The sequence below is a fragment of the Prionailurus viverrinus genome, chromosome D3 (genome assembly GCF_022837055.1).
Source record: "Prionailurus viverrinus isolate Anna chromosome D3, UM_Priviv_1.0, whole genome shotgun sequence".
Lineage (NCBI taxonomy): Eukaryota > Metazoa > Chordata > Mammalia > Carnivora > Felidae > Prionailurus > Prionailurus viverrinus.
Genome location: NC_062572.1, coordinates 13,884,457 through 13,910,844, shown reverse-complemented (window position 1 = coordinate 13,910,844; position 26,388 = coordinate 13,884,457). Strand labels below are relative to the sequence as shown.

The window sequence follows — 26,388 nt, the reverse complement described above, 5'->3', positions numbered from 1 at the left end:
TGAAATGTAACTGGACAAAAGACTCAGAGTAGCTGAGACAGAATATAAATGGTAGGCATTATTGCACAGACTGGCACTTTCCCAAGCATGTTCAGTAAAACAACAGCTCCTCAGGGGGGTTAATAATGTTACTTATAAAAAGGATTCCATGGCCGGGGTGCCTGGGTGGCTCAATCGGTTGAGCGTCCGACTTCGGCTCAGGTCATGATCTCACAGTCTGTGGGTTCGAGCCCCGCGCCGGGCTCTGTGCCGACAGCTCGGAGCCTGGAGCTACTTCGGGTTCTGTGTCTCCCTCTCTCTCTGCCCCTTCCCCATTCATTCTCTGTCTCTCTCTCAAAAATAAACACTAAAAAAATTTTTTTAAAGGATTCCATGGTCAGAGGAGTTTGGGGAACACTGGTTTAAACAAAACTAAGCAGGGCTATTTGCTGAAGAACTTCTGAGAGCTTTTAACCAACTGACACGTGCTGGAGCTCTCTCAGAAGGATGGGATACGCTGCGTTCCTCAAACTTACTTGGCTCCTGAACGCTTCCTGCAAGAACAGTCTGAAAGCTTTAGTGCTCTGCAGAAGACACTGGAGAGAACACCAATATGGGTTACTGGTGGCCTGATTAAGGTCTGTGCTGGCCACAAGGAGCAGCAATTCTCCACCTGCCAGTTCCATCTGCCAAACAGACCCCCTTTGCAGGACACTTCTCCCCTGTGGTGGGGAAGCTACAGGGAAAGGTTTTGGTCTCTGCCTTTACAGTCAGGTTGGATCCCAAGCCTGGACCAAGTGTGGGACAATGTTTTTAACTCTCTAGTGCAAAAATTAGCTACAGGACATTTTGTTCTTTGTTGTTATTTTATTTTTTTAATTTTTTTTAACGTTTATTTATTTTTGAGACAGAGAGAGACAGAGCATGAACGGGGGAGGGGCAGAGAGAGAGGGAGACACAGAACCGGAAGCAGGCTCCAGACTCTGAGCCATCAGCCCAGAGCCCGACGCGGGGCTCCAACTCACAGACCGTGAGATCGTGACCTGAGCTGAAGTCAGACGCTTCACCGACTGCGCCACCCAGGCGCCCCTGTCGTTATTTTAAGTAGATGGAGCCACTGAATCAGCGGCAGCGTTTGAAGAAAACCCAAATCCGATGCTCAGTGATTACAAACTAGAAGATACCAGTTAAAATAAACATTCTGGGAGCGCCTGGGTGGCGCAGTCGGTTGAGCGTCCGACTTCAGCCAGGTCACGATCTCGCGGTCCGTGGGTTCGAGCCCCGCGTCGGGCTCTGGGCTGATGGCTCGGAGCCTGGAGCCTGTTTCCGATTCTGTGTCTCCCTCTCTCTCTGCCCCTCCCCCGTTCATGCTCTGTCTCTCTCTGTCCCAAAAATAAATAAACGTTGGGAAAAAAAAATTTTTAAAAATAAAATAAAATAAAATAAACATTCTGGAATAGTTTTCATGAGATCTACTACACCATACAGTTCGCAGCCACTTTAAAATGGAGGAACTTTTTTCTCAGTGAGACTTTCAAGAAGTCCCCCATACATGAGACCTTAAAAGCACCGGAAGCAGAAAACAGGTTTTTCTCTCCCCTTCAAAGAAAATGCCAAGTCACTTTAAACAACGTGACCTGAAATTTGTATAACACGGTTTTGGGATGAAAAACGGAGAACAAAAAGTTGAGGTTTCGGTACATCACTCCCACTGCTAGCCCCTAGATCCCAGGGCTTATTCTGTGGAAAGTAATATTCAGGATCAAGTTTAAATCCTGGATAACCAACAATAATCTCTTTGAGGGATTTACAAAAACTAGAGGCGAGAGTTCCTTCCAAAAAGGGATCAGGACTATACCTACAGTTAGGTATTAAACACAGAAACGTGCCAACAATTTCTTCGGCAAACTGTAAAGGGAGGGTGCTTTTTCTCTCTTCTTTTAAAGGAGCACAAAAATGACAGGTTTTAAGAATTTCTTTTAATCCTGAAAGGAAAAACAAAACAAAATGATAAGACCTAAACTTTCACAATTTTAAAGATTCTCACCAAAAAGAAAGCTAATAGTTTAAATTTCTTACATTAAATTAAACCTTGCAGGTTTATAAGCCTGAATTTTCCAAAGGCCTAATGGTCTTTAATACACTAGGACTGGAATGGCTCTGCCCAGTAAAAGCCCCACTGAGTGAGCCTCAGCTGTGAGAATTTGCTAATAAAAGTGTCTCCAGCATTTTGCTTTATAGCACCACTGTGAATTACAGCATCAAAAAAAAAAAAAAAAGAAAGAAAGAAAGCCCTTGGCTCCAAAACTAGCTTTATTAACTCTGCCTGGATTAGGGTTACCAGTGAGGCCCATGACAAGGGGAAAAGCATCATTGTTCTAGTCGCATGTTCACGAATCCAGTCTACTTGGGGAAGATACACCTTGCACAGACAGTTCTACATTCTCTCAATTTCCTTATCTCCTTTTTCCCCATTCACTCTCAAACCTGCTCACCCTAGCCCCAGATTCACCCCGTGTGCACCATGCCACGGATTCTGGTCAAGGTTGCCAGTGACCTCCAAGGTGCTCAATCCAATGGCTACTTCTCAGTCATCCTCTTGCTTGACTAACAGTTGCACTTAACCCTCTGATCGCCGTCTCCTCCTCGAAAAGGTTATCCGTTGGTTCCAGGGGACCGTGTGCTCTGGGTTCCTCCCCACGTCACAGGGACTGCCTTCTCCAATGCCTCATCTTGGCCTCTCACCACTGTGGTGTGACAGGGCTCAATCCCTGAATCCCCCACCCCCTTCGCTCACTTCCCTGATGACCTCGTCCAGTTTCCCGGACTTAAATGCCCATGATGCGCTCACGGCTCCCCAGTTCCTATCTCCCTCCAGCCTCACATCTCACTACTGATCTTCCCCCAAAACTTGGTCATCTCACGGTCTCCCCCTGGTCAGTAACCACAATCTGGTCCGTGCGGTTGTTTAGGCCAAATAAACAGAGTCCCGGCCAACTCCTCTTTCTCTCCCCCTTCCATTGCCATTGGCAGTCCCGACTTTGCCCACATCTACTGGTACCACGTGCTCCAAGCCACCATCTTCTCTCGTCTGGGTTATTCGAGTAGCTCACTCACGGGTCTCCCTGCTGCATCCTTGTCCCCCTTCAGGTCCGGTCTCCACACAGCAACCGAGATGATCCCGCTCAGAAGGGAAGTCAGACCTTGTAACTACTCTGCTCAAAGCACTCGAATGGCTTCCCGCCTCATTCCGAATACACGTTCAAGTTATTTTGACGGATTTAAGTGCCTTTCACATTTTGACTATTTCTTCTTCTCTTATCCCCATCTGCTCATTATACCTTCACCCCTATTAGTTTCCTGTTGGTGCTCTAACAAATTACCACAAACCTAGTATCTAAAAACAATACAAATTTATTCTGTTTGGTTCTGGAGGCCAGAAGTCCAAAATCAAAAGTGTAGGAGGCAGGGCTCCATTTCTTCTGGAGGCTTTGGGGGAAATATCTGTTTCCTTCTTTCCACCTTCTATTCCTCAGCTTTGTAGTCTGTTCCTCCATTTTCAGAGCCAACAACGCACCATTTTCTCTTCTCTCTGACCTCCAGCCTCCCTCCTGGAGGGAGCCCACCTGGATCATCCAAGATAACCATCCCATCCCAAGATCCTTAACCTCCTCACATCTGCAAAGGCCCGTTACCAGACGACGTAACATATTCATAGGTTCTGAGGATTAGGAAGTGGACATCTCGGGGAAGGGGCATTATTCTGTCTACCACCTCCCCCCGGCTCTGACCTTCCTGCTGTTCCTCTACCCTAACAGGTGCGCGCCACCTCAAGGCCTCTGCACCTGCTACGGGCCTCCGCCAGAGATCTGCACAGCTTCTTTCTTCCCTCGTTCAGGTCTTTGCCCAAAGGTCACCTTCCCTGTGAAGTCTTCCCTGGCCGCTTACAAGGGCAGCCCCCACATCACCTCTGTGGGCACAGGTTTCTCCATAGCACACATCACCATCTGGAACACACGTTACTTAACTGGGCGCTTACTAAAGGGGTAAATAACTGAAAGAGACGGAGAAACAAGTCCAACTTTTAAAAATTCAACACTTAAAAAAAAAAAACTGCATTGCTTTTATTTTCAATGGCCAGCTTCTGGCATGTACTGTCCTCAAGAGGCTCTGACTTTCTTATAAATACCAGTTCTCGCTTTCTGGGTTTTTTTCCCCCTTCTTTTAAACTTTTTAATTAGGGACAATTTCAAACACACACAAAATAAAGTGAGCAGTAGAAAGCGCCTCAGGACTCAGTCCCCAGGACTCAGTTCAAGTACTTATCAAGACCCTGCCCTTCTTGCAGCCGGCTCCCCATCTTCTCCCAGAGTTGCTGTTTTTCAGTCACCCCCGTTAAAGGAGGCAGCCACGGCAACTCTGCGAATTAAAAGGAAACCCCTGAGGGGGCCTGGGCCCGGGGCATGTGTCCCTGGGAGATGGAGTCAAGTGGCAAAGGCCACTATTAAGGACCAAAGGAACCCTGCCAGCAGTTACAGGTTTTCAGAATCATTTCTGCTAAGAAAAATCAGACTAGCAGCGCTTGGCTGTGGACTCCCAGCTTGAAAGACTCCATGAAGATCTTTAGCCATAAAAGCTCAGATTTTAGGTGCTTCTGTTTGGATATCTGGGAAGATCACGAGATCACATTTTCCTTAAAGCCTGAAATATCAGGGGTGCCTGGCCGGCTCAGTCAGTAGAGTGTGCTACTCCTGATTTCAAGGTTGTGAGTTCAAGCCCCGTCTCGAGTGTAGAACCTACTTAACAACTTCAAACATCATGATCTATCTAGTACGGTGGGCTTTAGTTCCCAATTTATCTATTTTGGTAACACCTGCTTCTTGCTTACCAATTTTATCATACGTCTTAAGCTGTTAACCTCCGTCTCTTCCCTTGTTCCTTTACTGCTCTCTTCATGCACGTTTTTCTACTTCTCACTTGAAGAATGTGACATTGTTACCTATGCCGCTAGATTTCTAAAATTTTACTTTAGCAAATATACATAAATAAAATGTGATACAAATGAAAATTTAAAAAAAGACCAAATTATAGAGATGAAAACAGATCAGGGTTGCCAGGGGTTAGGGATGGGGAGTGGCAGAGGTGGCCAGGCCAGAAAAGGTAGCACAAAAGATCCTTGTGATGAATGTTGTATGCCTTTACTGTGTGGTCACACAAATCCACCACACCTGTGATAAAACTGCACAGAACTAAATTCACTCACAAGTGTACGTAAAACTGTGGAAATCTGAGTAAGCTCCGTGGACTGTGCTGAGGTCAGTTTCCTGGCTTTGCTAAGACTAGGTCGTTACGCAAGATATTGCCAACGAAGGAAACTGGGGGAAGAGAACACAAGACCTCTCCGTACTATCTTTTGCAACTACCCATGAATTTATGATTATTTTTAAAGTTTTAAAAATGAAAGTAAATCCTAAAACTGTTACTCCTCAGAATTATTCATATTGTAATATAATAGCAGACTTACTCTTCCCATAAAAAAAAAAAACTTTCTGTAACTTTGAACTCAGTTTTGTAATTGTTATCCATTTAAAAATATTATCTTTTAAAGTGCCAGGGATCTTGTGGGCGTGCACACACACCCACATACAAAACCATAAAATTGTAAGTAGCAAAATGATAAAGCCGTTCAATGAATCGCCCAGTGCATAACTTTGTTTACTACAAGTCACACTGTTCTCAAGACATTTCGGCATGGAACACTCCCACAAGGACACTAAATCCCTCGAGGGACAACTATGGATAGCAAGGAGCTAGAAAGGTCAGCAGCAGAGGTATACAAGGATCACAAACTAATGTACCAGGACTTTCTTTCTGGAAGCACAAAGCCTACAGAGCAGAAAAAGAGGGGATGCAGAAAGGAGACAAAGTCAGAGCAAAATCACTTCTCCAGCACAGTTCGTGGTATAATTAAATCTCAACAAGTCCTTCCCGATCTGGGTTCCTTACTGTTAGTCAGTTACCAATTTGGCATACAGATCTAAGCAAACAGGTTTTCTCCAAGGGCACACATATAGTTCATGGTGCCAATTCCACTAGAACTGGCCCAATTTCACTAAAATCCCAAGGTGGCTCGATTAAAAGAGAAAAGAGACAGACAGGGACAGACAGAGCAAGCCCCTTCTAAAATCAAATCATAAAGCAGCAGGACATTCCACTACAGAAGGACTTTTTCCCAGTTTCAAAAATAAAAACACCCCAAGAAACAAATGAAAATGCTACTCATCTTTATTGCTTTGCAGTTGTATTTTAATGCTCGAAAAAACAAAGCCAATTCTAAAAATCACTGGCTGCCCATGGTCACCTTCATGAAAAGGCGCTATTAAAAAAAAGAAAAAAAAAAAAATTCTTGGCTTCATAGACCAGAGCCACCGGAAGGGTTCTGCTTAAGAATCTTTTCTATTCATATACGTGTGCTCTAAAAATTAGATTGAAAGGAGAAACAAAAAACAAATCCAACTGGCCAAAGAGAGAAGAATTCTGCTGGACAATTGGACCACTGTGTTGCAAATGAAACCGTTCACACCTGCACAATAATCTCACCAGCATAACGAATCTCTCCTGAAACGCAGCCCCCTTGTACCAAAAGGGGGATCTCTTCTTCCACCAGATCCTATCTTTCACCGATAAACTCTTTGGATGAGAAAACCAGCAGCAGACGTGAAAGCCACATGGCCCTCTACAAAGCGGGGGAGCAAAAAGCAATGTTAAAAGAAATGATTCCTTGAACAGCAGCTCCCTATCAAGAGTGAAGATTTTATCATCTAATGCGGACTTTGTGGAAAACAGCTAGCTATTAGACCCTGTTCCAAGACTTCGGCTAACAGCATCAGGCTGAAATCCAGGAGTTGGACTCATTTAGCTACACCCTTGTTTTCAACTCTCGGGAACAGGGCCAAAGTGTAAAGTTAGAATAGAACAAATCCAATTTCCAAGGGAAAGAAGAAGACGATATAGGTACTCTTGCTTAATGCGACTGATAGGCTCCGAGCATGGTTTACATTTCAGTCCGTTTTTATTTAGTGAATTTTAGCCCTGGAATAATTCCTTCCATCATTCCTAAAGATTCCAGACTCTGCATCAAAAAAAAAATAGTCGCGAACACCCCCACGTAATAGTGTGGCAGTCAAGAACACTGTAAACTTCTTCAAATTCGTATCTAGGTAGAAAATTTTGATTAGGCAAACTGCTTCATAAAAAAATAGCATAAGCCAGAAACTTTTAAAATTGCCTTGTATTTTCTGTGACTTCACAGAAGTGCCAGAGTAGCAACCTCCAGAGTCTAAATCTGGTCACTAGAGTTTACACCTCTCAAGCTGCCGTAATGTTTTTAACTCCACGTTCTTGGTGCTTTAGGGTTTTTTTTTGTTTGTTTGTTTTTTACATTTTTTAAAGTTTATTTATTTCAGTAATCTCTACACCTAACGTGGGGCTTGAACTCACAACCCCGACATCAAGAGTTGCATTCTCTTCCAACTGAGCCAGCCAGGCATCCCTGGATTTTTAGTACCACTCCATTTTACCTAGCTCTTTCTTTTAAAGGTGTAGACATGTATGTAAAATGCAGTCTAGAATCCAGGGGTAGGAAATGGTAGCCATTAGGCAAATTAATTCTTTGGGAGTTATGGACAACAGATACTCTTTCTCCTGGGAAATACAGTTATCCATGAAAGCCAAATGGTCAGCAATCATATATTTGTCTTTGGAGAAATTATACTCTTTGCCAAAAAGAGGTGAACAAGAGACCCAATTCAATGGCATAAACCTTTGCCTCTCCAAGTGTGGCCAAAGCCACGCTGACATTACCCGGTTCGGAACGCAGAAGATGAGTCCCACTCCGGACCTCCTGAGTTGGAATTTGCATCTTATCAAGATCCCCTGTGATTCACGTACACAGTGAAGTGTGGCCCGGACGGTATCTGCCACCGTGAAACCCCACGGGCGTATGCCCCAGAAGGCAGGAGATGGGGACACCGATTTGCAATTCCCTCAGCGGGTGTCAGTTCTCAGGTGCCTCGCACATCACTGAGTGGGATTCTAGTGTTTAAAGGGCAATTTGGACTCTACGCCTAAAACGCGACTTCACGGTTTTGTCCCCAGGCTGACCCTCAGCTCCCAACCTAACGACTGGCTTGATTTGACCAAGGGCTGGCGGCATCTCTGCATTAAAAACAGCGAGGACACGAACAGCTCAGGCTAGCTCGAGAAGCAGAGCACAAAGTCGTCGGTCACGAGCACACTGCCACAGGCCAACCCTACGGAGACTGCGGGGGAACAGAGCTCTTGAGCAGACCGTCACAAAGAGATAAACACCAACTGGAGATGTGGAGCATAAGCCTTAGGTTCAGGGTTGCTTTCCTTCAAGCAGAGTGGCTACTTGATTCCTTCCTTCTTTCCAGTCTGCAGTTCTGGGAAGTCACGTTCTGTTACCCAGGAGCTTCCTATACTTTTGTCTCGCGTGGAAGTAAACCTTGAACACCAGTTTAGTGGCTGCTTACCTGTGCACACCTTCCCAGGTCTTTCCTGTCCAGATACTGAAATATGTTGATTGCCAGCTCGTAAGGCAGCTGGATGTCAAAGAAGGGCACGTCATCCATCTCATTCTGAGGAGAAGAAAAGGGAAAGAAGCTTACAATTCGGAGGAATGAAAATGCTCCTTTCGATGACAAGAGATATCGTGAAGTGGGAACGGGAGAGGTGCTGTCGTCCCGGGGGGAGCCACGCATTCTCACGACTCCACGGGGCAGTCACAGAACGGACTCACAACCGGATGGCCACAAGCCCACCCTCCTCACTCTTGTAAAATCCGCAAGGCCACTTCCCATAAGGCTTCACAAAGGAGAAGCAAGGGCGCCAGCTGACAACCTGGGGTCTGGGAGAGGTGGACGCCTCGGGCATCCGCGCACAGGCTGCGGGAAGCTCTTGGCCTCTAAGGGAAGCTGAGCGGTGTGCAGCCAAGAAGGTGAGCTTTGAAATCGGAGGGGCCACCGGTCCCCCCAGGACAACTCTTACTTCACCCCCGCCCCCCGGAGGGCAGCGAGCACCCGCAGCCAGAGAAGCGCTGACCGAGGTAGGTCACTAAGGGGCCCCCGTCAGGGGAGCAGGGCTATGAACGGGGGCGAGAAGTACACAAACGAAATGCTGCTCCTGAAGGAGGTGAGCACCGCCTCCCTTCCGCCGCTGGAGAAGCACAGGGTTTCCTAATGCACTCAGGGGCCCCCACCGGTGAACCTGAGGGAGCCAGTGCAAACGATGCAGATCTTCGGTGTCATTTATTAATGTGGAGAAATGAGAGCTCGCCTGCCTTTGGATAAGCAATTAGGGATGAGGTAACAGGCTTTATTTGAGAGATAAGGCTGTCATGACGATCCTGGTAGCACAAAGGAACGGGAGGGTGAAACACAAAGAAAGCCAAGAGTGTATGTGTTCCTCTCTGCCTGTTCCCAAATCCACCTGCTGAAGTTCACTTTTGTATGTATTTCTGCAAAGCTAGGGAAAGCAGGCTGTTGGTCTCAATGGAACTTAATAAAATTCATTTTTAATAAGCTCTGGCTGACATCAGTGACTTGTAGGTTGCCAGCGAATTCGTCATTCACCGAACACAACGGTCCTATACCGCAAGCTACAGTCTGAAAGCTGAAAGTCGTCTCGGCATTTTTAAGGGAACGTGAGCACTGATTTAGACCCGACCAAGATCCAGGGTAAAGATTTTTCTGGATCATGTTTCCATTCATCTAGGAGCCTCAGAGCTAAAAGATAACGTGAGGGCCTAAGAAGGAAATGTGTTGACTTTGCAACAACAGTGCAAGGCTGAATACGAGGGCCAAAAAGGAGCTCTGGAGGGAACAGAGCAAGAGCTGACAGTTCTCTGGGGGCAAAGACAGGGCAGAGTGTGAAACCGGCAGAGAGATGCTGGCCATACAGGGGGAGACGGAAAAACAAAACGGGAAAAAATCTGCAAGTGTAATCAGCAGGCGAAGGGGTCCCGCCTAAAAACATAACGGAAAGTCATTAGTCTGATGTCAGGCTAGGTCCCCTCTTACAGCTAGTCGGCTTCATTCGTGAGGAGAAGAGGCAGCTCTCTCTCACTTTCCCCAGATACAACTGGAGACTCCTTCACACAACCCGGTGGGGGGCGGGGGGGGGGGGGGGTCACCCACTGCCAGCTGAGCAAAGCCACACACGAGCCAGCCTGTCATTTGTGACCCTGGAGTTCCCTCTGCTTTCTCTTGGATTACTGGGCCATGGTAAGGTGAAGGAGCCTACTTTACCTCCTTGGTAGAGAAACAAGGGAAAAATGCTTATCCTTCCTTAACCTCATACGAGAGGGAGGAAGGCCAACACAAGCCTGCACTCGTGCAAAGTGAACTCCTGTTGAGCTTTTCACAGTTAGAGATGCCAGGCATCACTTTCTTCCATCGGTCCCCCCTTCGGGACTATCAACTGCTTTCTGGATGTGACACTACTGTAATGAAGCAGGACAAATCGCCTTTGTTTTTAGTTATCCTAGGACAGAAAATCACACTTCTGGTGGCAGGAGGCTTCCCCCTCTTCTGCTCACTGAGATGGCCAATCCTCCCTCCTCCGGGAGAACGGCGCCTCTGCCCTGCCGCCTTCCTCCTTGATCCCAACCACGGTGACCTCTGGGATGGAGGTTCAGGACCAAGATTCAAACTGATAACCTTTGTTCTGCCAGCTGAGTAACCACGTGACTACGCTAAATACATCCGAGCCTCGGCTTCATCTCTAAAGGAGAATGTACCTACTTGGGAGAGTTACAAGAATAAAGCGAAACAGTACACAGGAAGGGTGTGGGCGGGCCAAGTACCAGGGCAAAGCATACAATACCTGATTAATACTGCCATCTTCCTTCCTGGAGTGGCAGCCCAGCTCTCTTCTTCCCCTTCAACAAGTATTGGCCGATTAGGTCCACATTCCATGGGGCTCCTCTACGTGCTGTTTACACAGAAAAGCGGTCTTCCCCTGTCCTACCAGAAGCAAAGGACAGCTGGCAACAGTGGAGAGGGGAAGGCACGTGGACATGAAGTATTCGGGAGTCTGAACGATGGGAGTGTCCATACAACAGGTCTTTTTCCAGAGAAACTTTCCAAGAGAATCACCAATTTTAAAAGGTTACACCACAGTAATAACCAAAGAAGGATTTGCTTTAGTGCACAGTGGAAGACAACAGTGTAGCCACCAGCGAGAGCAGATGACCAGTCAGGGGTGTAATGTCCCTCACGCCAACAAATTAGCTGAGATGCCATGCTGGTCTCACTGTTAATGTACCAGTGATGATGCGTCTTGAGAAGTGAACTTCACAGCAATGAATTATAATTATGTAAACACAAACATTACAAAGCCACACTTCTTAAAAATCACTGTGCCCCGAGAATTACAACGTCTAAACTCCAAAATGACTGTCAACCCTCAACAGATCAGATTCCAGACTCATGTGAACAACCCTCCCTGTTGCTACCACTGGTTGGGGAATGGCAGGGAAGGAAAGAAACCGATGTGCTAAAGGAAGGTCCACCTCTCAAGACCTACGGAGACCCACAAGGTCAGGAGATCGAAGGCTGAAGTTTCAGGCTGCACACTTGGAATCTTTTTGGCAAGATATTTTTATCACCAGTCCGTGTAGTGGATGCTGCAGGGGTCACTCAGACTCTACCTGTGGGTCCCTAACACCCATTCCCCCAGATGGGCACAATGCTTCCTGCTCATGGCTCACTGGCTCAGCCTGACAGCAGAGTCCCTTCCTAGGCACCGCCCTTGGTCAAACAAGCTGTCTTGTCCAAGGCTACATCCCCTCCTGGAGCCCACATCCAGTGACCAGTCAATACCTAGGGACAAATGCTTGGCCCCCTTGCCTCAGTTCGGGACTTCTGGGAAAGGCCAACCTGCTCAACTGCCTGCCCGCAGATCTCCAACCCAGAATCTGTTTCGCGAAAAATCCAACCTGTTTTCCCAAAGCAGCAGATGTGATCCAGGACAGTCCTGTACTGAGCACATTCCCAAAGGCTCTGCTGCACAACTGTGGAGACAGGAGCCTAGCTAACCCACTTCCCTTTCCTCCACTCGAGGAAGTGGAATGAAGTTATAGGGACATTATGACACCCAAAAGACAAAACAATCCAGAGTGGATTCAAGGTTAAATAAGTCACTCATAACTGTCGCTTTGTTATTAGTAACCCATCACTTGGGAAACACCTTACCAAAGATTGAGAGTTAGAAGCATGTTTGACCCTGTGGTTGAAAATGCAATTCTCTTCTAGGAATCCAGGATTTGACAAGGATGTGGAGCCACATCCTGGACAGAGGTACTAGCCCACTAACTACACACAACCTACCAGGACTTAAGCACTCCCATCTGGCACTTCCCACAGTTTAGAAACAGAAGTAAAAAAACACCATTTGCTACCAGTATGCAGAGAAATACCTTATAATATAAAGGATGCTAGGAGATTTCCACCTAGGCCTTTCTGAAACACACAGCCATCTGAAAAGTTATAGGCCACATGAACCAATTTTGTATCTATATGAACTTTCAAACATGGAAAGGGACAAGTTGACATTTCAGAAACAGAGATATCCCAAGAATGAAGAAATATTAACGTGGAAAACTGGTCACATTACAAAAAGGGCCACAGGACTACAATGTTTAGAGAGAATCACTTCCCATTAATTTTATAGCCCAAGCAACATGACAATGGCCAATAATGCTACAGAAAACTAATATATTGATGTATTAACATGGTTTCGAATTTGAGGAAAAACATCATGTGGATAAAACACAACTGGGCTTTTAACTCTTTATGGCTCAAATATTGATTCTTTACCACTAAGGTGACTCTTGTCCTGTATTACATATCAAGACCATCTGTAGAGTTAAAAAAAAAAATGCCCCAAATTGCCTATTACTCCAAATTTCCAGGGGTGAGGCTCGAGTAGCTCTTCCTCAGGGATCCTCATGCACACTAGAAGTTGAAAACCACAACCCTAAATCATAGGTGGATTAAAAACAATCCTTTTCCACTCAAGCAAAAAAAAAAAAAGAAAAAGAAAAAGAAAAAGAAAAGAAAAGAAAACCCACACAAACCCCACAAAGGGCTCATGTTACTTTGTTAATTCAAAGTCAGTGAACAGTAGATTTTCCCAAAGTCTACTGGACTTCCTCCAAAAATGCTAAAAGAAATTGCAAACAGATCCATCCCAGGGGAGGCTGATTTGTACTCCTATGTGCTAATGTAAGACTAATTCTGTAAATGGATTGGTTTTGTGCCTTACTGTTAGAAATTTAATCTGTCTTCTCTGGTTTAGAAGAAGAAGGGGTAATTATTAAGAGCCAAAATCAGTGAGAAGTGAAGAAACGGACTCCACGTTTGTCCCCAGTGGACATCTCCAGGGCAAACAGAACACTCCAGATCTCTCTAGGTGGTGTCCAAAGGAACAGAGAAGAACACCTCAGACACACAACAGACATAGTAGTATTTCTGCTCCATCTGTGGCTGACAGGACACTTTTCTAAAGGAATTTCTCTCCATTCTCTGCCTCCTGCAAACGTGGAGTACGGCAGGACCACACAATCCCAACCAGAACAGAGGAGTGCTGGGTTCACCCGGGTCTTCTTCCAAAAAAAGAAACAGGGTCTGAAACGCCGTCCAGATAAATAGGCATTTGTTCACAATCCCACAGTGGTCTTGAAATACAAATTCTTATTCGTACCAAAAAAAAAAAAAAAAATGCCCAAAGTACACCAAATAAATGTTAGCAGCAGTAGTCGCCTTTGAGCAACGGCATTACAGGATTTGTTTTCTTCTTCTTCTGAAATCCCCAAGTATTTTTACAATAAGTTTGTGGTATTTTCACAGACACAGCAAAGCAACACACTTTTGAAACAAGGTGCTCGGTGTTCAAAACACTATCTGGAATCAGGGCCATCCCAGGTGCTGGTGGCAAATGTGTTAAGAAAGGATGTCTACACTCATACGGCTCAAATCTTTGAGAGAGAGAAGTCATCGTCCCATGGAACAGCATCAAAACAGGCGACTACGAAAGGCAACATAAACGGTCCCCGAAGGTATTCCAAAGTTCATTAGGAAGTCAGCTATTTAGAACTTGAGAAGCATTTCTCCAAAGAAGCCGGGCAAGGAGTGGTTAAGCTCCAGAACAGTCCACAAAAAGCCAAGTTATCTCTTCACATTTAACCTAATCCCCGTGCCTCTTGAGGAGAAAGGGCAAAAAATGTTTAGGTTTCTGTCGACTGCATGCGTGGCGACAGAAACGTAACACTGCACGGTCTAAGCGGCACGCTGCCTTGCACACAGCCGACACACGACTAAGGTCCGAGGGACTTTTTTTTTTTTTAAACAGGCTTTCCAACTTCAAGGACAATTCTCATTCACCACCTACTGGTAGGATTCGGCTGGGCACTCTGGCAAGGGACGGAGGCAGAAAATGCCAATCTGAAGGACCGGGAGCGAGCGCTTGGCGTGGCAGCAAAAGAAGCCGGTGGGAGGCAAGAGAGGCGGGAGCTCTGCCTTCAAAGTCGCAGTTTAAACTGGGATCTGGGGCGCCTGGGTGGCTCAGTCGGTTAAGCATCCGACTCTAGATCTCGGCTCAGGTCATGATCTCAACAGTTTGTGAATTTGAGCATCGCAGCGGGCCCTGCATGCTGGGCATGGAGCCTGTTTGGGATTCTCGCTCTCTCGCTCTCTCGCCCTCTCGCCCTCTCTGCACCTCCCCTGCTCACTCTCACTCTCTTAAAGTAAATACGAATTAAAAAAATTTTAAATAAACCGGGATCGGAGCTTAAGGACCCAGAAAGGAGGTAAGACAGGTGACGGGGCAGCTCCCTAGTCAGAAACTTGGACCAGTGTGCCCATGGATTCATTTGTGAGAAGAGCAAATAGTTTCATGTCAAGTGTCCTAACCACTCCAAGGACGTTCCTACCATCAGAATTGGCTATATAATCTGTGGAGACCCACGTAAAACAAAACAGGGGAGGCCCTTGTTGGAAAAGGATTAAAAAAATAAAAAATAACATCCTTAAAGTTTATTTAGAGAGAGAGAGAGAATGAGCTGGGGAAGGGCAGAGGGAGAGAGACAGAGAGACAGAGAGAGAGGGAGATGAAGACAGAAGATCCGAAGCTGGCTCTATGTTGACAAAAGAGAGTCCGATGCGGGGCTCAAACTCATGAACCAGGAGATCATGACCTCAGCCAAAGTCAGACACTTAACCAACTGAGCCACCCAAGTGCCCCAAAAAAGATTAAGAATTTTAAATTCCATAGGTCACACAGGCCACAAGGCCAGCCGACCTTGGCCACCACAAAACCTCCACATTTGCTGTTCTCTGCCGAGATTCCCCCCCCCCCCCAGATCTCTTCACGCTTGCTTCCTCATCTCCTTCCACAAAGTGTGAGTCTTCAGGAAGGCCTTCTTGAACAGTGCTATTTAAAATTATAGCCTCTCTCCCGAAACTTACACACTCGATTCCTCCTACTTGTTTAATTTTTCTCCAGACCATTATTTGACAATTATTTGTTCATTGTCTACCTCCCTCCAGGACGTAAGTTGTATAAGGGTATGGATCTTTTCGGTCTTGTTCGTGGCTGTATCTTCCATGCCTAGAACAGTGCCTGGTACTAAGAAGCCACTTAATAAATATTTGTGGAATGAATGAATAAAGCCCAAGCTGCTTCCACCAGCAGAATCTTCCAATGAAGAGATGGCCTGCGTTACAAGTTGTTCTGGTATACACAGAGGCCATTTCAAAGGGTACCCAAGCAGAGACCTCCTAATCCATAACAGGAAAAAAAAATGAATCGCATGGATAGTAAGAACTTTCCCATTGAGGGAACGAAGAAGGAAGAGAAATCTGGGCTGGAGAGATCAGAGAAGAGTTAACACAAGAGACAGAACCCAAGGTGAACATTAAAGAGAAGACAGAAGGCAGCAAAGAGGAAGGGAAGCTGTCCCAGCTAAGCCATGTCAGGAGTTTACATCCGATTGTTTCCCTCAGTGCAGATTAGCAACTTTCCTCACTCATTGCTAACTTAAAAGCAGAAGGAAGCTAAGCCATCAAACTGATCTTGCTGACAGCAGAGCTGGAGGTTCTGACAAACCAAATACTGACATAGTGAACAATACAGATCAGCCAGCACTATTAAAACTTTATCAAGCCTGAAAACCCCAATCTTAACTTGAAGAACGTTTGAACGTTCCCAGGGGTTCTAACAACCCTAGAGCCTCTCTGTAACACCGCTGTTGGGAGCAGGAATTCTGCCCATGTTATTTCAATGCAACAAATGTAGTTGGGGCCCCTACTGCACGGAGTACTAGAGGTGAGGGGACAGGAGTAAGACAGGAGGCCCTGCCCTCCAGGGACTCCCAATCCAAGGAGGAGGGCGGCAGAGGCTGATCGGTGAGAAGTCTTAGCAAAGAGGAAGTGAGCAGAGTGAACTCTCCTGCAATAGTAATGATACTAATAGGACCAGCTTTGGGGTGCCTGGGTGGCTCAAAGTCGGTTAAGTGTCCAACTTTGGCTCAGGTCATGATCTCGCGGTTTGTGAGTTCGAGCCCTGCATGGGGCTCTGTGCTGACATCTCAGAGCCTGGAACCTGCCTCAGACACTGTGTCTTCCTCTCTCTCTGCCCCTCCCCTGCTCATGCTCTCTCTCTCAAAAATAAACATTAAAAAATTTTTTTTAAATAACAGGACCAGCTTGAATTTGTTGGCTGCTCACTGCATGCCAGGCTTTGTGCTAGAACATTCCAGGTTTTGTTTCACAGTCTCTTCATAAGACAGGCATTAGCGTCATCCTCATTTGATAAGTAAGGTAGGGTAAGTTAACCTGTCCAACACCAAAGAGGCAGTTAGCAGAGTCTGAATTTGAACTTGGGTCCGCCTGACTCCGGAGCCTAGACCCATAACCAGGCTTATAGCTTTCATTAATGCCATGCTTTCAGTTAAAAGAAGCAAGACTACGGGCTTCTCGGGTCAGAGACTGTGTCCATTCTGTTTACTATTGATTCCCCAGCCCCCAGGTGATCAATAAATACGTTTGGCGATTAGAAAACACAAACATTCTCATAGTTAGGGCTGTTCCAAACCCCACCTAAGATGAATATCTGTTGTCTCTGCTGTTTCCTGCCCAATATTCACTCCCTCTTCTCTTAGGAAACCACCTGACGGCCACACTCGGACTACATGGTTCAGTGAGGCTGACCCCTCTGCCCTGATCATCAGGAGTGGGCAGTGGACACAAGCCTGGCCAACTTGAGCCCGTGACCGGCCTGAGGATGAACACATGATCCAGTCTAGACCAATGGGAATTTAAGTTCGTAACTTCTGCAGAAAACAGATGCTCCCTTTCTCCTGTTAGAAGCAAACAGAAGGTAAGACTGGAGCTGCTGGTAGTCATTTTATTTCCAGGAGGGGAGAATCTTCCTGTGAATAGAGACAAAAAGAGGGGGCGCCTGGGTGACTCAGTCAGTTAAGTGTATGGCTCTTGATTTCAGCTCAGGTCATGATCTCACAGTTGTGAGATGGAGCCCTGTGGAGGGCTCCACGCTCAGGGTGGAGTCTGCTTGGGATTCTCTCTCTCCCTCCCTTTCTGCCCCTCTCCCACACTCACGCACTCTTTCTCTCTAAATAACTAAACAAACAAACAAACAAAAAAGGAAAGCAGGACCGCAGAGATTTCCAGGTGCATTATCTAAGCACCCAGACCAAGCACCACCACCTGGAATTTTCAGTTATTTGAGTCAAGAGATTCCAGTTTGGGTTTCTGAAGCCACTTTGAGTTTGGCGCTGATTTCTTGTGGCTCCAAGCTGGACGTATCACCTGAACAGAAACAGGACCAATCAACTGGACATCACAGATTCCAAGAAAGAAGCATACTTGCAGTTTTGCTCAAGTGCCCCATGACCATGGAGAAGTTGGAGGTAACGGAGAGAGAAATGGAAGAAAAAAAGGGTGCCTACTGCCTCTGAAATTCTGTCCAGGGCCGTAGCATTTCTTTCACCAGTTAAAAAACCCTATACTAAAAAGACAGTCCAGATGTTCCCATTCATCACCTAAAAGCACATGGCTTCTCAGGGCCGTTACTTAAAGCCTCAGAAGCGAAGATGCGGCTCAAGAGAACGCACTTCCCACTTTTTAGCTCAGCTGTGCTTGTCCGTCGAAGGTCTGGCCGACACCCAGCCCGACACCGTCAGGCAGTGCTGTTTGCCTAATTCCTCCGAAGGCAAAGACTCCCGACTGCTAACTTACTAGCTGGCTCTCACTCCAGTGAGGATACTGAGAACTCTGAAGTGAAAGAGGCTGCGTCAGGTGAGGTACGGCAGGGTGGGCTGGCACGACAGAGCGCACCAAAGGTGGCGGGGCAGTGCCCCTCGAGAGGGGGTGTGAGGAGGTGGCACCGAATTTTTCCTTATCTCTCACGTCAACTGGATCAACCTGTCAGTTTCTGTGGCGTCTCAAACGGAACTAAATCTTCCTTTTCAGGAGTCAGGCATGGATCAAATAAGGATTCTTTGGAAAATAAAGGCAAAGATCACAAACTCCTAACCCAAGGCAGACCTGGCCCACAGGTTTCATTTAACCCACAGTGTTAGTACTTAAAATTTTTTTGTATTCCTTACCAACAATTACAAACAGGAAGAATTTGAGTGATAGAGGGCATTAGTGGCCTCTGCTTTGTTCATTCCTCCCTGTATCCAGGCACCGGGTGACTCCACGTGAACTCCAGACTTGGCCATACGGCTTGCTCTGGCCAACGTGACAATAACAAGGATTACCTGGCCAGAGACTTTGAAGGCACTTGGGCATTACAACGAGCCCTCCTCTTGCTCTAAGAACTCTGAGAAGGCCCACCCAGGGCTCACCTGTTGGATGATGAGACCTATAACGAATGCGCACGTACTCAACAACTAGCCAGCCCCCCAAAGCGAAGCTACCTGGCTAACCAGCAGCTAACCTTAAACATCTGAGTGAACCCACCGATGCCCGGCCCAAATTGCCACTTTGCAAAATGGTGAGCTAACTCTGTGATTTTTTTAAATTTTTATTTATTTTTTGAGAGAGAGATAGAGAGGAAGCAGGGGAGGAGGAGGAGGGGGGGGGGAGGAGGAGGAGGAGGAGGAGGAGGAGGAGGAGGAGAGAGAGAGAGAGAGAGAATTCCAAGCAGGCTTTGCACTGTTAGCACAGAGTCAGATACGGGGCTCACTCTCACAAACCGTGAGTCCATGACCCGAGTCAAAATCAAGAGTTGCACACTCACCCGACTGAGCCACCCAGGTGCCCCGAGCTAAATACCGGTGTTTTAGGCCAAAGTCTTGGGTGTTTGTTGTGTTGCAAAAACGGACAGAGTCCACATAAAAATAAACATTCCCAATGACAAAAGTCTGAAGGCGTCCACACTGGGACCACATTCCCACAAGGAAACAACCAGTTGACATGGGCAGTGGCTCCCACCTTTAGCCCAGCTACAGTGTGTATTCCCCAAATTGTCACTTTCTCATCCGCATCACGTGGAGGTCAAGTTCGGTTGCCATACATCATCTCAGTTAGATGCGGTTATATTTATGGCAAAGAAAAAAGTGAAATACCATAATCTACACGCTTATTATCAGGTAGGAAAACGACTGTAACTACCTTGGAAAACTGTCTGCCAGTGGCTACTAAGGCTGCACATCTGCATACCTATGACCCAGCAATTCCACGATTAGGTGTGTACCCAAGAAAAATGGGTACACACATTCCAAAAGATATGCAAAGCATTCACAGCACTACTCCCAACAGTCCCAAACTGGCTGTTGAACTACTTATCAAGAATGCCCATCAACAGAATAAAACAGGACATGTTCATAGGGATGAATCTCACACAGGATGCTACGTGCTAGAACCAGACACAAGAGAGAGAGCACGTGCTGCAGGATTCTACTTATAGTTCAAAAACAGACAAAATTAAAATAAAGTGTTAGAAGTCAGGTGAGAGTGAAAGAAGAGAATACGTTGGGGGTTCTGACGAGCTGATAATGCTGTTCTGAAATCTGGGTGCTGTTTACATGGATGTGTACGCCCGTGGTAACTCACCAACTTGTACATCTATGATTTTATGCAGGGTATGATTTAAAGAAAAAACATTTAATGATTTAGAGAGAGAGCACGTATGATGAGGAGGGGAGGGGCAGAAACAGAAAGAGGAGAGAGGATCCCAAGCAGGCTCCGCACTGTCAGCACAGAGCACGATGCTGGGCACGACCTCACGGCTATGATGAGTCAGTCGTGAGATTGAGATGTCAAATGCTTAACCAACTGAGTCACCTAGGCGCCCCTGAAAAAACTTTCAAAAGGAGAAAAACAAGACCGAGACGAGGACGAGGCTTTGAAAAAACATTTAAGTATTTTTTAGGGATATCATGAAAGTCATTTCTAGGGGCGCCTGGGTGGCGCACTCGGTTAAGCGTCCGACTTCAGCCAGGTCACGATCTCGCGGTCCGTGAGTTCGAGCCCCGCGTTGGGCTCTGGGCTGATGGCTCAGAGCCTTGAGCCTGTTTCCAATTCTGTGTCTCCCTCTCTCTCTGCCCCTCCCCCGTTCATGCTCTGTCTCTCTCTGTCCCAAAAATAAATAAACGTTGAAAAAAAAAATTAAAAAAAGTCATTTCTACACGGTCATGTTTAATATTTAATGTGACAAAAAGAATGATAGCCATCATGGGATGTCTGGCTGGCTCAATTGGTGGAACATGTGACTCTTGGTCTTGGGGTTGTGAGTTTGAGCCCCAAGTTGGGTATACAGAGTAAATAAATTAAAGAAAAAGAAAAAAAAAGCTAGCCATCATGAATCGAAGCATTACAGGTGTATGATTGGAACATGGAAAAGATACCTAACAAGACACCTGATGAACTAGGAAAAAGGAGGGAACAAGCCATACCTAGGCTACCTCACTCCTTTGCATTATCTGCTTGACCTCCGGGCTTTGGGGCTTACAACCACTGATCTAGGAATCGAAGCCTTTTCTATAAAGGTTACCATCATTTCTCACATTAAGATACCGAGTGGGTTGACTGCCCCTGAAAAATCAATTACTTTCTTAATGCTCATCTGTCAAATGGGGCTAATAATAGCCATGGAAGAGGGTTGTTGGGAGAACTGAAGAAGGTCTTTAAACCCTTAAAGCAGTACCAAGGAGAAAGCGAGTAATTTTATTTACAGCTGTAATTTTATTTATAGTATTTTAAAGTACTTAAAAAAAAAAAAGCACCCTGAAGGTTGCATGTTCGTAGGATGTAGAGCCCAGCAGTACCTGATGTGGGGATTCTGGCGACAGAGGAGATCATGGACATGCATTCCAGGGAAGGTTTTTTTTTTTTAAATAAACTCTGATACCAGTACGCCCCTGGGATCCTACAGTAGGCAGGCCCCCTCCATTTCTAGAACACTTCATTTAGGGCTCCACTATTTTTGGTATCAATGCCTATCCCTCAGAGGTATTAGGGCTAGAAAGCCTTTAAGAGTCAAGACATTAAACCAAAAGAAACTGTGCAGCAGAGAACAAGGTCTCAAAATTGCCTGACCATCTCAAACATCACATTTCTAGAAGCCTCCTCTGGATATTGATTAGGCAGGTCTAGGTACAGACCAGAACCTGTCTTTTAATAAAGCAAAGGGGATTCCTACACTCAGTCAGGTTTGCAAAACTCCTAGCTGGTGAAATTTAGAGTCCAAGAGACCTGGATCCAAATTTAATCCCCAGAACTTATCATCCAGGTATCCCTGGAACAGTTACACAAAACGTTTTTGAACATCCTCATTCATAAAAGGAGACTAACAACAGGTACTTCCCAGGATTCTTATGAAGCCTGAAGACACTGCCACATTCAGTAGGTTGGATTTTAACTGGCAGGCCCCCAACCGTGCCTCGGTCCTAACAATCCACTTTCCTGTTTCTCTCTACCTCCATGAGCTGGTCTTGCCTTAGTCTACAAATCTATTTCCCAGGGAATTAATTCTGCATAGATCTGGACTGGCCTGACCAACTTATCTGGTACTAAACCACCTTACCAAGGCATTCAAAGATTATTTTTACATCTGCCAGACTTCCTTAGTGATGACCCACTTCTTATAGAAGCAGAAGTGACGCCAGCAAGAATTTTCATATATACGAGAATTGTTCACATTAAAGGAGAGCTTGTAACTCACATACCACACACACACACACACACACACACACACACACACACACACACACACACAGCTTCTCTCAACTTAGAGACAGGCAGAGCACAGGACCAGAAACTTGGTGAAAACCCCAATAGCTATTAATGTTATTTGAACAGAACTGTTAAATAAACCATTTTTTCTCAAAACAGCTTTTGCCAATTACACAATTACTCTAAACTGGGAGGCTGTAGAAGGCTTAAGCCTAATTTAAGTTGAACCACTAAAACCTGCTGTATTGCCGTAACCTTTAACCATGGATGTGTTTCAGGTGATCCTGACCATGCCAACTTCGTAAAGGGGCCCTTCTTTAGGGGAGAGAGGGTCCCCAGCTTCTCTGCAGATCCTCCGAAAGGATCCATGTGCACAAAACGAGAAAGAACCTCCATGCCAATGGTGGTGCCCAAAGGATTTTTCCTTTCCTGCTTTATGAATACATGTGCAATTGGGAAAAAATGAGTAATACGAATATTCTACAGAATAAAAACAATTGCTTCCTAACCGTCCTGAGACCTCTTGCCTCCCTAAAGGCAACCCTTGTTAAGTTACAGGAGTTCTTGAAGAGCAGGAGTTCGCCAGCTGATACTGACACTGTGGGCTGGATCGTTTTCTTCTGGGCGCTGTCTATACACGGCAGGATGTTCGGGAGTATCCCTGACTTCTACCCATTAGATTTATGATAGCAACGCCCCCAACCCAGTAGTGGTATCCAAAAAAAGGTCTGCAGACACTACTACCGAGATGGGAAAAAAACAAGGTCACCCAGGGTGGAAACTACCACTTCCAGAGATACTCTATGCATGCACAGACCCCGGGTGGCACAGTTACTTTCCGTTTCGTTGCGGGGGTGTGTGGCCGGGGCAGGCCCGGACCTCGGCAGGAGGCTGAAGCCACTCACCAGGTCTCGGATGAGCTGGTCCACCAGCTGCTCCCCGCCCCCCGCGGCCTCGCGGGCCGGAGGGGAGCGGGAGCGGCTCGCCGCGTCCTGCCTCTCGGCCCGGGTCGCCCGCGGAGCCGGGGGCCGCCCCGCGCCCTCCAGGAGGCCCTGGGCCAGCGCCAGGTACCCCGAGGCCTGCTCGCCGCGCCCCAGAGCCACTTCGGGCCGCCGCGGCCGCCGCTCTGCAGTCTCGGGCCGCCGCCGCTTCCTGAGCGCCTGGGCCTGCGCCAGCTCCTCCTGCCAGCGCCGGCGGAACTCGTCCAGGCTGTGGTCGTCCATCGCCGCCGCCGCCGCTCCCCGCCCTCCGCGTCGCTCTCGGCCCGCCGGCTGCCACGGGACAGTCCCTCCGCGGGAAGTGTCCGCCGCGGCCGGAAACCCGCGCCGCCGCCGCACCCGAGTTCCGGGTGGGTGGCCCCGCCCCCGGCGCGCCCCTCGAACGGTCCCCGGCGGAGGTGGGCGGAGGTGGCTCGCGCTGCCCCAGGCCGAGCCCAGAGGCCGGACCCGGGCGCCCAGCCTCTCCGCTTCCCGCCTGGCGCCTTCGTCAAGCACGGACTTGACCCCAAGCACCGTTTCTTCATTCATCGAACATCCAATTGAGCAACTACTAGATGCCAGGAGCTGAGGATTCGGCATTTAAATCCTAAAACCCCGCAATATCCCTCCCCTCTTGGGGTTTCAAGTTGGGGGGGGGGGGTAAGAGGGGGGAGGAGACCTTCCACAAATGAACAGGAAGGTTTGAATCAGTGGTAACTGGTAAGGAAATAAAGGAAAAATGAGGCACAGGGTGGGGATGGGGGCGGTTGACTTTACAGGGATGTTCAGGGAGGGCATCTCAGAGATGTCATCTGCACAAAGAGCTAAATGAGAAGAGAAACCAGCCCTGGGAAGATCTAAGAGACATTTCCGGAAGGAACTACAAGGGAGATAGGAAAGGAAGGCACATACAATCGCATTCCATCTTCCAAATGCTTTGTAACTGCTGTTTCCTTCTCCGGGAATTTTGCTTCCCCCTTGACCTAGTTAAGGCCTATACATCTTTCATAGCTCAGCTCCCACCTGACTTAAACTCCGTCCCCCTCCACCCAAAATGGGGTCACCTGGTTATTCATTCCCATAGCATCCCATACTTCTCATAACACAGAACAGTTTGTAATTTTGTATTTGTGTAAATTTTTTTTTAGTTTATATATTTATTTTGAGAGAGAACGAGAGCACGCACACTCACGCACACTCACGCACGGGGGGGGGGGGGGGGGACAAGGCGAGAGGGAGAGAATCTCATGCAGGCTCCCAGCTGTCAGCGCTTAGAGCCTGAGGCGGGGCACCATCCCACTAACCCTGCGATGAGGACCTGAGCAGAAATCAAGTGGGCACCCGAACCACTGAGCCACCCAGGCGCCCCCGTGTAATTATAATATTTCCCTTTCCTACTGGACTGCCCATTCTTAGCTTGGAGTCTGGAGATTAGTAGGCATTCAATGAATATTTACTAACAACCCCTTTGGATGAGAACTATTGTCCTGGCTTTACAGATGAAGAAACAGAGCCAAAAAAGAAAAAAAGAAAAAAAAAAATCACACAGCTGGTGATGTGCAGACCAAGGATTCTGATTATACATATTAAAAAAAAAAAAAAAATATATATATATATATATATATATATATATGTATTTTAACTCCAGACCTCACCTCTTTAAATCATAAGCCAGCTAGGAACCATTGGCTACTTTCATTACCATGATTTTTCAATGCAGGGAAATTAACAGCATGGTTATCAACAGCCTGAGCTCCAGAATCAGACAGACATCTAGGTGGGAATCCCAGCACCTCATTTACTCACATCTGCTTTCTTCCAGCAACTTCATTTCTACGAGTTTATCCTAAGAGAAGAAAATGGAGGATGAATTCAAAGAATACCTTCAAGGATGTACACCGAAGCATTGTTTTCTAATACTGAAAATCAGAAGCAATCGAAGTAACTGACAAGAGGCCATTGATTAAATAAATTTTGCCCCATTAGGATGTAAGAAAGATTCTAACTAGAATGTCAGCTCCGCGAGAGCAGAGATCTTCGTTCACTGCTAAGTCTTCAGCACTCAAAACTATGCCTGGGACATAGTAGCTGCTCTATAAATAATGCATCGATGAAATACTGTGCAGCTATTAAATATCACATGGAGAAAATTTAATCACCTGAAAATATAACCTAGCAAGTGAAAGAAAGCCAGGACAAACATAATACAGTATGATCCCAGTACTGCTTACTAAGTGTATGTGCATTTCGGGCACCTGGGTGGTTCAATCCGTTAAGCATCCTACTTCGCCTCAGGTCATGATCTCACAGTTCATGGGTTCGAGCCCCACGTCTGGCCCTGTGCTGACAGCTCAGGGCCTGGAGCCTGAGCCAGATTCTGTGTCTCCCTCTCTATTTCTCTCTGCCTCTCCCCTGCTCACACTGTCTCTCTCTGAAAAATAAACATTAAAAAAAGTTTAAGGTGTGTATGCTTTTAAGAAGAATATATACTCAAAACAGAAGAGCTCTCTAAAGGGCAGGATTATGGGTTAGTGTTTTTATCTGTATATTCTAACTTCCTACAGTGAAGGTTAGCCTAGCCTGGATCCCCCTAGAAAACAGAGCCTGAGACCTGGGCTTGCAGGCAGCTAGTTTGTTGAAGTGCCTCTGGAAAATAGGAGTGGGGTACCAAGAAAGGAATAAACAGGAAGGAGGGACAGCTAATCCAAAGACCATCTTGAGTTGGTCCTGCTGTGCACAACTTACACTCCATCCCTCTGAGATCATCCAAGCAGCCTTTTGAAGACGACCCCTCTGGATGGTCTTCCCAAGAGATCAGAAATGGAAGAAGGGAGACTGGATTCACTCAGCCATCCTCTATTAGAGGAACGTTAAGGAAAGAGTTTTTCGTAGTCTCCTGCTTCCAATGGAAGGGGAGTTTAAGAAAATGGGTTGTTACCAATGTCCCACACCAGGGGAGCAGAGATGCTCTCGGGCAAAAAGCAAGAACTACCCTATGCAGCAAACAGGAGGGACTGTCCAGTGACCCTTGCACAAAGCCTGTTACTAAGCAATGACGAAGGAGAAGGTGAGTCAAGAAGATGTGATGTGGGGCATATGAGTCCAGTGAGGATTCTTTTTATAATAAAAACAAGGAGCTGTTTTCTTCA

The 26,388-nt window shown here is 46.6% G+C and overlaps 1 protein-coding gene across 2 annotated transcripts in view; it reads right to left on the bottom strand.

The window, feature by feature from the left end:
* Positions 1-23,582, bottom strand: part of FBXW8 (F-box and WD repeat domain containing 8) — a 119,795-nt gene extending 96,213 nt beyond the window's left edge. The window contains exons 1-2 of one of the 2 annotated variants that reach the window (XM_047828811.1): positions 23,168-23,582; positions 8,535-8,639 (exon numbers count right to left, since the gene is read on the bottom strand). In XM_047828811.1, the coding sequence (XP_047684767.1) occupies positions 8,535-8,639; positions 23,168-23,485 (423 nt within the window). In that variant the 5' untranslated portion in view covers positions 23,486-23,582. Of the gene's footprint in view, positions 1-8,534; positions 8,640-10,884; positions 14,669-23,167 lie in introns of those variants that run through there. The other variant, XM_047828812.1, reaches the window with a different exon arrangement.
* Between the last annotated feature and the right edge of the window lie 2,806 nt (positions 23,583-26,388).